The sequence below is a fragment of the Vulpes vulpes genome, chromosome 12 (assembly GCF_048418805.1).
Source record: "Vulpes vulpes isolate BD-2025 chromosome 12, VulVul3, whole genome shotgun sequence".
Lineage (NCBI taxonomy): Eukaryota > Metazoa > Chordata > Mammalia > Carnivora > Canidae > Vulpes > Vulpes vulpes.
Genome location: NC_132791.1, coordinates 78,335,426 through 78,350,123, shown reverse-complemented (window position 1 = coordinate 78,350,123; position 14,698 = coordinate 78,335,426). Strand labels below are relative to the sequence as shown.

Here is a 14,698-nt window from a genome sequence, read left to right as displayed (position 1 = left end):
GGGTGATGTGGGGTTCACTGTAACATTCTCTTCACTTCTGTGTACGTTTGAGATCCTCCCATAATAAAGATTTAAGGTCGCAGGTGAGTGTCAGGACAAGAAGGTTCTAGAACAGCAATATATTCACAAACTGGGAGAGGAAAGTGCGGGCGGCACAGTGTCTTGGCAAGAAAATAAAAATAGCATGTGCACTCAAACTTCAAGGAGCTCTGTCTGTGGACATGGCTCCTTACTCTGAATAATACCTTTCATCTTGATGGAGAACTCCCCCAGCAGATTCTCCAGCTCTGCTTCAATGGTGCACATGTTCTGTGAAAAGTACAGAAGATTGGCATCAGTTCTAGGCTTCTGTCACACAGCAACTCAAAGCACATGACGTTCTAGCAGCTGCAGACAAGCAAGGCTTGAGGCTTGAACAAGGGGAGGCATTTACCTGTTGGCAGGGAGTTACACGGCAGTGCCTGTGAAGCATTGTGGGTGAAATGTTTCCCCCTAGTCTACACGACCCTTCTGGTGTATGGGACATTCAGAGCACAGAGGGACACGTTCACTTATTTCCATGCACAATGATGAGGGTTGGGATGCTAGGTAAGAAGGAAGCAGTTTGGGGGCACCTGAGGCTCAGTCAGTGGAGCATCTGCCTTCAGCTCAGGTCATGATTCTGGGGTCCTGGAATCGAGCCCCGGGTTGAGATCCCTGTTCAGTAGGGAGCCTGCTTCTCTCTCTACCTCTGCCATTCCCCCTTGCTCATGGTCTCTCTCTCAAAGAAATAAATAAAAAATATTTTTTCAAAAAAAGAAGGAAAGCAGTCTTCTCCTAAGTGGAGAATATCAGGTTTCTTAAGTTGCTGACTTTGGGACCCCCTACAATAGAAGACTTGCTGTGCTGCCTTCAGATGTTATATCAATTATCTCATCAAATTATATCATCAGCAGACGAATCCAGAACGTGATATTCTATGAGAAGTGGCCTGGATTCTATAAAATGGTAATGTTGTGGGGAAAAAGTTTTAAACAAAAGAGGCTAAAGAGACATAAAAACTAAATGACACCTGTTACCTTCCATTAGATCCTGATTTGAAGGATAACAAAACGTTATAGAAGTCATGACTGGACCAAATACGGGATGCCTGAGAATGCACTGGCTATTCGATAACTCCCTAAGTTGATTACTTTTCTCAGTTGTGGGAATGGTGTGTGTTTGTGCAGGGGATACACAGATGACACATGACCACTATGGGCTCTGTGCTAAAATACTTATGGGGTGAAGTGTCACAATGTCTACTACTTATGGTCAAATGGCTCAGCAATAAAAAAAAAATAATAATGAAAGAAAAAATTGAGCCTTTGCGAGAGAAGGAAAGCAAATATGGCAAAATATTACCAACTGGTAAAGATAGATGCTGTTTATTATACTAGTCTCAACCTTTATGTTGATTTGCTCCAGCTTCAACAGCTTCAGTTTGGAAACCACATCTGCCACAGGAAGCAGTCGCGCCCAACCCCACCCTGGTGCTGGGGAGGGGGTGGCATCTGCAGGCTTCTCCCTCTGCAGCCTGTCTCCATGCTGGGGGGCGGGGGCCTGGGGTGGCCAGCCCAGTGAGTGCTGGCAGGGTTTGCTCCCATTTGCATTTTGTGTGCTGAGGACTTGAGGATTGATTAGTAAGGTGACAGCTTCTGGTTTTTATTTGCACCTCTGTTCTGCTCCAAAAGATCACTCTCCTGTTGTGTTGCTGGGGTGCAAAGGGAATGGTACTGCCTTCCTCCCACCTTGTGAGCTGTTAGTACCTTGAATAGCTTAGCAAACCTGGAAATTTCAAAACTTCCTGAAGTCTGAGCTCTGTACTGCTTGAAAGCTTTGAAAACAAAGTCTCATATCATAAAGCACTTTTCTTTGAGCACCACGTGTCTCACTTACCCGAACATCAGCGATGTTATCATATAAGCCAGGGTTGCCACTAGTGTCTTCAAAAAACCTAGGGGGGGCAGCTAGCTTAGCAGGTGAGGACTTCTATAGGCAGGATTCTCTTCCATCTCACCAGGCAGCTGTTGATGAGTACTGCTGCCCCCAGCAGAAGCCCCTGGAGCCTCTTGCCCAAAATGTTCTTTGTGAGAAAATCCTGGCTTTGCAGTAACGTGAAGATATAAAACCACCTGATGTCAACTGAGGTAGGACACCACAGAGAGTGAGGTAGGACGCCACAGAAGCCCAGCTTCCTTCCTCTCCAAGGCACAGTTCTGCTTGCTGAAACTGTACTCTACGTCTTTGAACGTGTGAACAAAGTATGATGCCATGTGCTGGCACCTGAGCAAGGACAGGTGTTTCTGAAACAGGCAGCAAGTGTTCTAGAGCAGAAGCATCTCCAGACTGCTGTCAGTTATCTGCTCGTGGGCTCTGAACGACTGTTTTAAATGTTCTTTCATTTCAGGGCCATGCACAAATAGGTCCCATGAACCAGGGCTGCTTCTAAGCCCGGGAGTCTCAACCCCTGGGTCCATAAATTTGGATGGGGAAAAAAGAAAGTCCTCATTATGTTACAATCTCTAATTGAAATGTGTCGTGTCGAAGTATCACAAATGTAGAAAGTAAGCCCCAGCAGTATGACTCGTGCCTGAGACTCTCACACTAATAGAAATCACATGTGTGTTCACGCCACATCACTGGTTCCAGATACCTTGAAAAATCATTTCTACTTTTTGCTACTTTAACATTTTATAACTTCAAATAACTAGTGGCACTGCTAGAGCTTATAACGGAATTTCAATGTGCTAATAACGTGGTATAGACAAAGCACAGTAGTGTATCAAAATACTTTGCTTTATAAGATATTTTGATAACTGTGCTGCTAATACTGAAATAACTATTTCAACATAATGGATTTCCTTTGAATTCCTAGATTCTGGGTATTTTATTTTATGCATTTAAAAAGCATTCTTCTGAAAGGGGGCATAGATAGAGAAGCCCTGTTTCAGACCATGGAAGAGATAAATGGTTCAGACCAGAGGTGCTGCTGGAGTGACCATACAAGGTGACCCATGAGGTCCCTACTCCTGCAGGGCTGAGACAGATGCTCGGCTCTGGGAACTGTCCAGCAGACCCTCACGAACCCTCATGAGGCCAATGACTTCATTTACGAAATTCGATCTCTGAGCAGACTCATTGGTTAGTGAGACATGCTGCTTTAATAATTCAGTCTTTCATCCAAGACACTTGGTATCAGGTGACCCTAGGAAGAGTGAAGACCTCCTTCTGTCATGTGCATGGGCCTCAGAGACAGAAGCCAGGGAAGTACACTTCTGCTCAGAGTTCTTTATCTTGCCTCCTTTAAGACAGAAGGGGACTTTCTTATGATGAAATAGTCCCAGGGAGGAACATTAGTGATACTCAACACCCACAGCATCTTAACCACTAAGTCTGTTCAACTTCCAGGAATAAAGTGAAATTAGACTGTATGCTAGAAAATGTAGAAGGGAACTCAAGACATCAAAAACCAGGGCATTGTGGCTTACACATGCAGTCACTGAAATTTTCGACAAGCATTTGTAGCCTAGCCGTGGCAAAGACTACAAGGCAGCATGGAGCACACAGAGTGTAAGTCTTGGTCAGTGAATGGGTTCATAGCATCTCAAATCTTGTAGCTTTACATATCCATGAGCAAGCATGTTCCAAGGCACTAGGAGATGACTGCCTGGCAGGTGATGATCAGGGACCAACAAAAGCCAACGAAGGTAGCGGAGTCCAGTGAAGACTCTGAACCAAAATATAACCAACTGACAGAACTACCCGAAAGTCATCTTAATTCCAGATGCCCTCAAAACAATGTAAGAATCAAATAGTTAAACATCTCCCTAAAGAGTAGGATGAGGCTACAGGCTGCACAAGCCCTGCAGAAGTGAGCTGCCGAGCTGACCAGCACGTACCTCCGTGTACTCCCTGTAGCTGCGGCTGATCTCTGACAGGCTCTCCCGGGCTGCTCTGCTGGTGGGCGAGGCTGCGAAGGCCTGCTTCATTTTGCTGGCACCATCTTGGAGGCGTCTTTGGATACAATATGCTTCATAGAGTTCATCTACCTGTTGGAAGGCATGTCAGTATTTAATCCCATTTGAAAGAAGTTACACAGGCCAGTATGAAGTTCTTAAAGGTATTTCTGACCTCATCAAAGAGATTCCTATAGAAGTGTCATACTTTTAGATGGAGGCCAATCATCTTTGAGCCACTGGAGTCCATTTTTCTATTTCAAAGCATATTTTTACCTGAGCCTGCCTTTCCAATGACACAAAATGAAAATGAACTTAACATTGGTGAGCTGTGTGAGCCAAGTACTGGATGACGAAGACCAGAATATTCCACATAAGGAACAAACACAGGAAGGGTTTCCACGAGGCCATTATCACTTTAAAAGTACTATCACAAGGGATCCCTGGGTGGCGCAGCGGTTTGGCGCCTGCCTTTGGCCCAGGGCGCGATCCTGGAGACTCGGGATCGAATCCCACATCAGGCTCCCGGTGCATGGAGCCTGCTTCTCCCTCTGCCTATGTCTCTGCCTCTCTCTCTCTCTCACTGTGTGCCTATCATAAATAAAAAAAAAAAAAAAAAAAAAAAAGTACTATCACAAGGTGATATTCACACATCTACGTTTAGCATTTTTTTTAAAAAAGAACTTGAGGCAACACTTTATAAAAATCATTTTCAATAAAGAGCCTCAACAGTAGAGAGAACAAAGTTATTTTTTTAAAGACTTATTTATTTATTGAGAGAGAGAGAGAGAGAGAGAGAGAGGCAGAGACACAGGCAGAGGGAGAAGCAGGCTCCATGCAGGGAGCCCGACGTGGGACTCCATCCCGGGTCTCCAGGATCACACCCCGGGCTGCAGGAGACGCTAAACCGCTGCGCCACCGTGGCTGCCCGAGAACAAAGTTATTAAATGAGTCTTAAAATGAGGGTGAAGAGGGGCGCCTTGGTGGCTCAGTCAGTTAAGCATCTGCCTTTGGCTCAGGTCGTGATCCTGGGGTCCTTGGATTGAGTTTCGCATCAGGTTCCCTGGTTAGGGGGGAGTCTGCTTCTCCCTTTCCCTCTGCCCCTCTCTATGCTCATATGCTCTTTCTCTCTAATAAATAAAATCTTTAAAATAAAATGAGGGTGAAGCACAATGGTCAATATTTGATCAAACCAAACACCTAGGAACTGTGCAGTTTTTTTGTGTGTGAATCATACTGCCACCAAAAACATAAATAAAAATACTGGAGGTAAGCATTTTTCTGCTGTATATCTACACTTACACTTCTAAACAATAATACCCTGTTTGCAAATGACTATTGATCATACTCATTCTGTAAGTCTGATAATCACTTACGGTCCCTAAGACAGCAATTCTCAATCAACCCAAGGTAATTTTTGACATGCAGGGGACATTTGGCAAAAGCTGGAGCCATTTTTTTTTCTAGCATCATGACTGGGAGGTATTACTACCATCTGGTAGGCACAGAGGTCAAGGATGCTGCCAAACATCCCGCAGTACGGAGGACAGCACCCTACAATAAAAGACTATCTCTAAATATCAATGGTGCCCAGGTCGACAACACCTGGTCATTCCTGATCACATCCATGTCCACAGTCCTGTGCTCTCTCCTCCATTTTTTTTAAATTTTTATTTATTTATCATAGTCATACAGAGAGAGAGAGAGAGAGAGAGAGAGGCAGAGACACAGGCAGAGGGAGAAGCAGGCTCCATGCACCGGGAGCCTGACGTGGGATTCGATCCCGGGTCTCCAGGATCGCGCCCTGGGCCAAAGGCAGGCGCCAAACCGCTGCGCCACCCAGGGATCCCCTCTCTCCTCCATTATTAACACACTCCCCAGGTAACTACAGAACTTGCAGGTAGATGCAAAGGACACTAAACACCAGCTAAGGAAATGCACGACTTCCGCAAGGCGGGAATCTGTCTAGGATGACTTGAATTTTTCATTTCAGTGCAAACTTTGTTCCCTCACAAGGCTGTAAAATCAGAAGAAGTGGAGATGGAATATAATGAGTTTCAGAGTTGAAGATCCCTCTTTTGTTCTGCAGGCAAGTTTTTGGGTGCTCATGACAAAACTTGTTCGAGTAAGTGGAATTTTGCACCGTTGCCGTCTCTGCAGAGACATCAATCATGCTCAGGTTAGAAGATGAACATTAAGAGACTGGAAATTTTTCTCAGGTTAAAGGATTCTCTGTTGCTCTGTCCTTCAACAACTCATCCATTTTGCTGACAGCAATTGCCAAACTCTGGAAAGCAGCCTTCCATCTGTGGGGTCAATGGATTTGACCCTGATTGAGAGGGAGATGTAAAGTCAAGAGTGGCGAATCTGCTGATGAAATCTTTGGATTGGTGACTGGCAAAGAAGGTGGTTGCCCTACTTTAAAACTAAGCTAAGACTTATCTGGTGAGCTTGTTAAAATGCTGATGCCCATGGCTCCCTCCGAGATGGCAATTCAGTAGGTTAGTCTGGGCTGGAATCTGAAATTTTACCTAAACATTGCAGATCGTTCTACTGGGGAAGGTGCCCACAAACCCCCTAGAAACACAAGAGCTGATCCCTCTTCCAGGGCAGGCTAGACTGTTTCATCCATGGGGTCCCTTGGGAGACTGCCTCTTCTTTCCTTTTCCCCACTACCGGTTTGCTAACATCTGAGACTATAATCCGCTCTACAGGAAACTGCTCACGGGGACATAGTTTAGCCCTAAACATACAGTCTGTTACTCTGCATTTACAGAAGAGTTAATTCTTTGCTTTCATTTCAATACCAATCTATCCTAGCCAGATGGAGTTAACCAGTAGGATAAGGGTTAACTATGTATTCACTGGAGTGGGAACGGACCCACCTGTAGGTAAGCATTGGTCTCATCCATACATCAGCAAGGGTTCTCATCAAATCAACTGATGGACTTATTCAGTTAAATATCATTTGTGAGGCATGCTATGCATAAGGTACTGCAAACAGTCTGCCCTCAACCTTTCATAACTACCAGGATTGTCATGTCTGACAAAATGGACACATGATGGATAAATACACTCCTACCTGATAGGGATCTTGTTTTCTTGCTGTGTTTCAAACTAAACAGAGTAATTTGCCAACACTTGCTTGCCACACAAATCCCTTTGAATGCATGTCATTGTCTTATTTATTGAGTTTAAAGAAATTGGAGCAATTTCAGATTCGCCCAGGCAATAGATCTTTTGCAAAGTGGGAACATGCAAAGGCAGTTGCATATGCATGTGTTTATAAGCATATAAATCACAGAATTTTAAAATGAAAAAATTCTTAGGACCATTTAGATTGATCATGTGCACCTCCCAGCCCCATTTTACAGGGTGGAAAACCAAGGTCTGTATAGGTGATATAGCCCAGAGAGCATGTTGACTGGAACCTAAGGCTTCGGACTCCTAGTAGAGAGATTGGCTGAAGCCTCTAGTCTCTTGCCTGGTTGGACCATTAGTGAACGATTTATAGGGTTTGAGGCTGGGTGTCAGGGATCTTGACAAAACAACCCACACATATGGGGGTGACAAAGGTAGAAAGGTGCCTGGAAACAATGCCATGTGAGGAAGGGTAGAAGGAACCAAGAGCTTGAGAAAGTTGGGGACGTACATGGCAGCTGTCCATCAGTACTTTCAAGGCCTTCATGAAGAATTTTACAGGTTGCCAAGTTGTATGCGTGGCAAGAGGGACAAGTTATGCAAGTGTGAAATTTCTTGGGGAGTCAGCTTGGTTCTATCTTTACTAAGACTACACCAGGATTAAAAGCCCACCAGGAGGCACAAACTCTTGGGGAGGCACGTAAATGTTCATTGAACCATAAATGTTCGTTGAACCGAAGTAGAGTCAGAGCTGTGCCAGATTGTCAGGCTCTTTTCTTTATTTCTTCCACTTTTACTGCCTGTTGGAGGGCTTCATCGCTAATCAGCTTAAGAGTCAATCAGGTAAGAAATTCTCCATAGACTAGGTGCCATGCTTGGGCCAGAGGCAGATTGATTAGTGGCTAAGAAAGGAAACACCAAAGCCAGGAACTTACCTTACTAATGTGAAACTCCAGGCGTCTCATGTACCTTTCAATTGTTTTAATTTGCTGGAATTAAAAGGAGAAGTTTGAAAAAGTACAGCCATTTATAGTTTAACATGTCTAGAAGACTGGCAAGACTTCTGCTTATCTCATACTCAAAATTACCAGAAAATGCTAACTCTTTCCCCTTTCTTCCAATCTTGGCTATTTCAGAGATTCTCTAATAACAACTTGGAGAGTATTTTCTAAAATATCAAATAAATATTCCGAGAGATGAACTTGAGTTAGTTATTGGAATCCTTGTGTTGAACATCGAGGGAAGCCAATCGAATGGAATTCATTGGATTTCTGGTAGGACAGTATTACGATGGGGTATACTTCTAATCCTTCAGAGTAATATATTTTATCATCTCTAAAGTGAACTCACCTCCCTACATTTCAGTGTCTCTGAAACGGGGGTGCATTTTGAAACTACTGTTGGTGCATGCTCAAAGATAATCACAGTGGTTCATGTGTCATCTCTTTGTTTAAGTTATAAATATTGTTATTACATGCCTTAAATTTAATTACCCTTCCAAATGTCTTCAAAAAACATTACACCATGATTCAGCATAAAATTATGTATCCATGGGAAGGCATGGGGAGGGAGTAGCAGCATATATGAATAAATAAAAACGAAATCTACATTTAAAAGAAGCCTAGAAGAGTTTTGTCATGAAGTATTAAATACAAGTTTTAAACGAACAGAAAAAAAACCATGCCAGGGTTTAACTGGAATCACTATTTTTTTCCTTAGGGACATATAAAATAACAGTGTGTCTTCCAATCTAAGAGGTCTTCAATTTGATGAAATATGGTAGTCATTGAATTATGGTAGTCAATGTTTAGAGAGAACACAGGTAAGGACCTCTGAATACCTGGGAAGTCCTTGAACTTAGCAGCACATGGTGAAATCCTACAACCAGGTGACATTTTTATGGAAGTGACCCTCAGGATGGAATTGGAGCTCAGATCATGGGACTTATTTATTCTCCTCACTAGATAAAAGCATGACTTTTACTAGGCTTAGAAAAATCATCAGTTCTCAGAGATCTTGTGCCTAAAGAGGAAATCACGGACTCTCCAAAAATGCAGTGTTTTATTTTTTGCAACACTCTTGCACAGAATGATAACTTACCTTGTCTAGGTCATACAGCACACCCTAAAATAAAAAAGGAATATCTGGATTAAAATATATTTTCCTCAAAATCGTTACAAATATCAATAGAGGGATTTAGTTTGCATTTCTGCATTACCAGTGAAGAAACGATCATTCATGCCAAATTCTGCTGGGTTCTTTGAAATGGTAGTAAGAGTGCTTTTAAGAGCCAGTATTTATTCATCCTCTGTGTCTCCAGAATTCCACCCCAATCTCTCTGTACCCTGGGAGCTTTAAGAGTTTCACTTGGTTTCAGGTCTTCTGTCTTACACACCGAGGGGCACATAAATTCATATTAACTTTTAAATAAATAAAACAAATTAACATCAAATGTAGCAGGTATAGCTGTGTTAAAAGAACACTTGCCTTCCTGTTTAAACACATAAAACTGGTGTTAAAGAAGAGTCTGGAGCGCAGCGATAGGCTTTTCACAAATTGTATTTTAAGCAAGTTCATTTCCTGTATGCTCACATTACAGTGTAATCGGCACACCATTCCCACGTCCCCCTCAGGAGCAGTTTTTTTTCCCCCTATGGAACACCAAGTCCTGGTGGAAGCTACTGCCTCCATTCACCATTGTTCTTCAAGGAGAAACATTTCTTGCCATTGAGGATGGTCAAGGGCATTCCAAAGCGCAGGAAGCCACCCCATAAGGAGTCCTTCCCCACAGAGATGGGGCGGTTTATACTTAACATCATCAGGGTATAAAATCTTTAACTTCTATAAAGCTTTTAACCTCTGCACCTTCGAAAAGGACACCACTACACATTTTATTTTATCTCTGAAAACAGAAGAAGACAGCAGCTATTAATGCGCAGTGGTGTCATGTGTTGTGTGGAGACTTCTGAGCTTTCTGATGCCTTGAAACATTAAGGTGTTAGATAATTTTTGAACAGAACAAAATCATTTAAAGTAGTGTGTAGGTGAGAAGCACCTCTTCAACCAGACGAGTCCTCACAAATTCATTAGAATAGAGGACACCTGCAAGTGTCTGGACACAAAGACATGGAACGGAACAGGCTCAGGGGCTTCTCCCAACCTCCCACTACAGGTGTCCCTGGGATCCCCTTTGCTGCACTGATGTCACTGACCTATACTATTTTCTTAGTGCTTCTGGGTTCCAAATTCTGTACTAACAAAATTCTAGGACAACTCAGACTTTTCATTTCCTTATATTATTTGGATGAGAGGCATAGGGGTTGTAGTTGCTATTCTTTAGCATTTTTTCCTGATTGTAAAGTGTATCTGCATAAACATGCTTGTCAAATACTGAGAAGTATGAAGAATAAAACACTGAGAAGAAACTTAACCTTCTTCTCCAATATGAATCAGGAAGCAGATAGGACTCTGCTCCTTGGGTCTGCTTTTCTTAAAGGTTCTTCCTTGTCTCCATAGTCATCCCTAGCTCCCCATCCCCATCCAATAAAAAAAGATTAAAAAGAAAAGAAAAGAAAAGATACTTAGCCAAAAAAAGGAATACTGTGTTAACGTCCTAAAGATTGGATGGAACCTACCAGGCGAGAGTTTCTTCTCATATCTTTTAACTGAGCTGTCAGCTTGTCCAACTCTGTCTGGTGAACCTCCAGATATTCACTGCAAAAATAATAGGAAACATGCTCGTGAACTCTGTGCCCATCAAGGGGCATCTTTGCCGGTGCTGACCTAGTCCTGCTGAAGGAGAGAAAGACTCTGTGCCCTGCTCTGGGGGAGGGCAGAGTCGGTGGGGAAGATGCTGTGTTGTTCCCAAATCTCTCCACTTTCTGAAGGCTCTAGTGGTTGCTTATGACACCATCCAGTAGTGAGAAAAAAAAAGAAAAGAAAAGCGAACCCCAGTGAGGCTGAAAGTCCAAAAAACGAAAAACCAGTGGGGAAGGAATGGGCAAAATAACTATGGAATCAGTCCTGGGTCCAAGCTCAGAGAATTCTATCTAGTTAAATACAACACTGACTCTAGAGGTCTCCCCCCAAAACCAGGGAGATTTTATTCTGGGCAAACGATCCTTATAATGATACACTATACTATAATATATAACATAACATAATATATAATAACTTGGGAAAGTTCCAGAATCCTTCCTAAGCAATCACAAAAATGGAGTTGTCTGTCTACCGTTGTCTGAGTGAAACTAACACTGTGTCGAGTTAAACGCGTGACTAGTTGAGATCTCCTTCAATGTTATGGATAATGGGATCTGGAAATCCGACATATTTCACGTGTTTGAGACTCATTGAAGGCCTCTGGATTATGGTGCGAGAATGAAATATCTACTACAGAAATCAACAATTTAAAATGATCTTTTTAGCTTTTTCTGCACGCTCCTTCTCCTCCTCCCCCCCAACTCCCCCTGCCCCGCCCTGGCCCCAGGGGGATTTCAGAAAGGAACAAGATTCTAGGGCGTTATTAGGTTAGAGCTCTTACTCAAGTCCATTTTTCAAGGCTCTGATGACCTCTTCCACCCTCTGAGGCTGAGGCTCTTTGGGAAGGCTGTTGCTTTTGTGTCCCAAATTGTGCATTTTCTTCAGCTTGGCCTGAGGCTTCTTGAGAGCAGAGGGATTTTCAATGAAGGAGTTACATCTACACCAAGAAAAAGAAAATCATGAGTCTCGGCATCCAAAAGGGTTTGAGCAAAGAAAAGTCCTTTTGATCATCTCGTGTTTGCATTAGTGTCTTTTGAGGAAGATCTCAGTCCCTGAGAGCTGAATAAACTGAGCCATTCTATGTGTAATTTAGCAGCAGATCTACTTTTAGATTTGTGAACCGCTAAAATTGGGAAACTCTGCAGGGCAGTGGCTACCCAGGGTCAGGTCACGTGCTCTGAGTGAAGACCTACCAGGTCACTGAAACCTTACAGAAAGACAAGTGCTTCCAAGGAAACGAGGAAGCAGAAGGGTACAATTCAGTAGAAAAAAAATACGTGTGCAATGCTACATCAGGCACAATGTCTACTAAATTTGACTAGGATGTAAAGGAACTGTTTCTAGATAAAGGGTCACTCCAGACGGCGTTAAAGAAAGGTACATAAGGCCTAACCTATGGCTTTTTTTAAGCTTTCTTTTTCTGGAGTAAATTATCTTTAGGTAGAGCATAAAACTTAGCGTCTCTGTTAGTGGCAGGGAGGCAGCCTGCAGGGGAACATGGACACCTGATAACTTAGACCCCAACCACTGATTCGATTAGGAGATGGAGAGGCCAGAGCCTCACGGACCCAGCTGTCAAAGGGAAAGCTGTGACCTCCGGGTCTGGCAGGTGCCTGCCCCGAGCCTTCCAGATCAGTTATTATTTTCCTCTGCATGACTGTCTGTACCAAAGGGGACAAGACAGGTCAGATCACATAGGCTCCCGAGAGCCCAAGACCTCTGTTGTGTCTGAAAAACCAAAAACAAAACTCACTGTGTTAACCTATTTCATTCCCCATGTTTTCCCTGTTGAGTTCCCCTGCATCCTATTTTAGATAGAGGGAGATTCCAGAGAAACCAGACGACTAACTTTCCCCAGCCTGTGTCCCAATGACATCTACTTCCCAGAGTCGATGTGCAGAGGCCGTCTTTACACACTGCATAACTTTACAGCAAACAGGCTCCCACATCTGGTGGCAGGGACAATGTGCTGCCCAAAGGGTGGGGTAGGGAGAGCAAGGCACACAGGCCACCAGCTTGTCCAAAATCTCCAGCCATCTGCTTGGCAGGAGGAATTCCCAGTGACAGAAAAGAAACTATAGCACTTAATTTTCAATACATTACATCTTTTCCATGAAGGAGATTAAAATGACGTGTGTGTGTGTGTGTGTGTGTGTGTGTGTGTGTGTGTGTTCTGACAAGGCTGCAAGCTCGCACAGCCTCTTCTGAGCATGAGCTCACGTCCTTCTCGAGCTGCACAGAGATGCGTTCCGGGAGAGAACCACACATGAGCAAACGACTTGCCTGGATCGCCTCTCCTGAAGGCCGCTGAACCCTGCAAAGGACTGACTTCTGATGATCCCATTGGGCCCCCCAGGCGAGAAGGACTGGGATCCTACCAACATGATTTCTGGGAGTCTGGCTGGTAGTCCTGGAAGACAGTGGAAAGATGATGGCAAATTACAGGCAGGTCCAGACAGAAAAAAAACCCACTAAGCCTGTCAACAATGACAAAGGTGAGGTGAGGTGAGTCATGAGACCATGAGATGTTTGTAAGCCTTCTTTCCTCTGACTTCTCTTCAAACCGAAGGGTTCAGCTCTCAGGTGAAGAAAAAAAAGATACCCACCTACTGAGGCAGAAATAAATAGAAATCGCACACAATTATCAGTCATTTCAGGTTTCTTTTCAGGGATTTATTATTATTACTTTTTTTAGACAAGGTTCAAATACATGAAAACTTCGGAATGTTTACCTCTGTTCAACAACAAAACAATAGCAGAAACACACAAAGAGGCCAACTCGAACTGTCAGCTGAGTCCTGCTTCCATTCAAAACACAGTCAGATCTCGGGGGAGAATTCTACAATGAGAAGTTAGATGGCTCAGAACACTAGGCTTCTTGAGAGATGAATTTACTTAGCCGTGTTCTCCTTTTTTCTACCTTTCAGTATATTTTGAAAGATAATGATCATATTACTGTGGCAGCGCCAAGAGAAGACGAGTAAAGAGAGCACTCCCACAAGTGCTGATGATCTAGGTTATGATGATACGACAACAAGAGCAGAGCGGCCAAGTGAGAGGGAAGATCAGCAGAAGACACATCCCCCATTCTAGTCGCTTGCTTGGCTGTTGTCAAGACTCACAGACAGCCTGAGCTGTTATGTAACTATTCCCCTAGGTGGGGAGGAGTGGGAGCACCTACCATTGTCTTAGTGGGGATGCTCAGGTGGGAGAGGGGGGTGGGGTGGGCGAAGGGCAGGTCCCCAGGAGCAGGAGAGGGGGGGCGGCTACTGTCCAGAGTGAGCATTTGCAAGGTGGGCAGACACCAAAACGGCCTGTTAGATGGACACCAAAAACTGTCCTTTAAATGTCCAGCCAGCAAGCATGGAAAGCTAAAAGATAGCAGAAGAACTTCTCTGGCTGATGCAGATGGGATGGAAGAGCCAACCTCACTAGGCCTTGCTCGAAGCCCCTCCAGGCAACTCAGCAAGGGAAGGAGGTTGCAGTGAGTTGCTTCCCCAGAGGGAGGACAGACAGGCTCCTTCTGCACCCTGCAGCTGGTTTTTAAATCCCCTCACTCCCTCCCTTCCCTCCCTCGGGCCCTCTCTAGAAGAAAGCAGCTCCAGGGTTTGCAAGGCATTCTTGTGGTGCACAGATGCTGACTCACTGGGCAATGGGCACAGAACTGAGTGAGTCAGCAGGCGACAGGTTTCCTCTTTGACCTGGATGAAGACAAGGGTCCCACTCATTTCATTCCAGCCTTGGGTGGGGGCAGTTTAAATTTTGCAGGCATTCTTTAGAATTTTAAAAGAGATGAAGTGGAAGTGTGTGTGTGTGTGTGT

General features: G+C 44.0%; 1 protein-coding gene across 14 annotated transcripts in view; it reads right to left on the bottom strand.

The window, feature by feature from the left end:
• Positions 1–14,698, bottom strand: part of RIPOR2 (RHO family interacting cell polarization regulator 2) — a 221,588-nt gene that overhangs the window by 44,721 nt on the left and 162,169 nt on the right. For all 14 annotated transcript variants that reach the window (XM_072729012.1, XM_072729010.1, XM_072729017.1 and 11 more), the window contains 7 exons: positions 13,161–13,287; positions 11,659–11,814; positions 10,754–10,832; positions 9,219–9,242; positions 8,054–8,107; positions 3,921–4,070; positions 246–309 (listed from right to left, as the gene is read on the bottom strand). In XM_072729012.1, the coding sequence (XP_072585113.1) occupies positions 246–309; positions 3,921–4,070; positions 8,054–8,107; positions 9,219–9,242; positions 10,754–10,832; positions 11,659–11,814; positions 13,161–13,287 (654 nt within the window). The remainder of the gene's footprint in view (positions 1–245; positions 310–3,920; positions 4,071–8,053; positions 8,108–9,218; positions 9,243–10,753; positions 10,833–11,658; positions 11,815–13,160; positions 13,288–14,698) is intronic.